The sequence below is a fragment of the Mus caroli genome, chromosome X (assembly GCF_900094665.2).
Source record: "Mus caroli chromosome X, CAROLI_EIJ_v1.1, whole genome shotgun sequence".
In the NCBI taxonomy this organism is placed as follows: Eukaryota; Metazoa; Chordata; class Mammalia; order Rodentia; family Muridae; genus Mus; species Mus caroli.
This window is the reverse complement of record NC_034589.1, coordinates 130,177,681-130,178,864: the sequence shown is the minus strand read 5'-3', so window position 1 is coordinate 130,178,864 and position 1,184 is coordinate 130,177,681. Positions and strand designations below refer to the sequence as shown.

The window sequence follows — 1,184 nt, the reverse complement described above, 5'->3', positions numbered from 1 at the left end:
AAGAAAGAAAGAAAGAAAGAAAGAAAGAAAGAAAGAAAGAAAGAAAGAAAGAAAGGAAGGAAGAAAGAAAGAAAGAAAGAAAAGAAAAGAGTTTAGGACTTATTTTAAGATCACATACTAAAGAGGGAAGATAGATATGTATTCACACATAATGCCCTCTTCTCACCTGAGAACTTTGGATAGCCCAGGCCCAGGTTGGCATAGAATTCATAATCTACTTGCTTCAGCCTCAGGTGTATGTCATTATGTGTAGCTCTTAGATGAGTTTTCCAGAAACATTCTTATTCTTGGTATGTATTTCTACAGAAGTGCCCCATAGGTTACTATGATACTACTCTGGCAGAAGAGAAGAGTGGTTTTCTGGACAAATGAAAGCTTCTAAATTTCCTGCAATTTTCGCCTCTTTTCTGTGTCATGTCCTTAGTATTTACGATTTGAATGAAAGGCTATTTATTGCAGTCTCTGTAAGGATGACTTTCTTACTAACATAGGCCATTTGCTAGGAATAAGAAGAACCCTAAAAATAGGTTGAGCTGTTTTCTAAAATTTCAGATGTATTTTATAATAGTAAATGGTAGAGGTGGAAAAATAAATGGACTGAAGAATATTTTTATTTTAGGTAAATATAACTTGTTTTGTTAAGGTTTACCAGAAAGTCCTGGGAGTCCAGGAGGTCCTGGGATTCCAAAGCCTGGTTGACCTGTTAAGATAAAAACAAAAACAAAAACAAAAATCAAAAAAACTTGGATAGATAATAGCTGAATGTTGAGGTTAGTTCTAATAAGTGTTATATATTTTATCAAACATGCTAAGATTGACTTTTTTAGTTTCCTCTCTCCTTAACCCTGTGCTTACTTCATCCATTTTCTTCTGTCCTCCCCAACTCTTCTTTTCTTGGACAGACCTAGGGCTTACACATTCTAGAAACATGCATTACCACTAAGTTAACACTCTTCCCCAGAAGACTGACTTCTAACATAGAATAGTTTCAACATAAGAAAACTATAGGGACCAGAGTTTCAGCTCAGCTGCTCTTGCAGAGGAAGTAAGTTTAGCTCCCTAATCCCACATGATGCTTCAAAGACATCTATAACTCCATTTTCAGGGGATCTGACACCTTCTTCTGACTTCTGGGAAGCTCAAGGTGCATATACATTCATGCAGGCAAAAAACTCATACACATA

General features: G+C 35.9%; 1 protein-coding gene across 4 annotated transcripts in view; it reads right to left on the bottom strand.

Annotated features, from left to right (window-relative positions):
* Nucleotides 1–1,184, bottom strand: part of Col4a5 (collagen type IV alpha 5 chain) — a 211,583-nt gene that overhangs the window by 33,057 nt on the left and 177,342 nt on the right. For all 4 annotated transcript variants that reach the window (XM_029473096.1, XM_021152696.2, XM_029473097.1 and 1 more), the window contains one exon: nucleotides 650–700. In XM_029473096.1, the coding sequence (XP_029328956.1) occupies nucleotides 650–700 (51 nt within the window). The remainder of the gene's footprint in view (nucleotides 1–649; nucleotides 701–1,184) is intronic.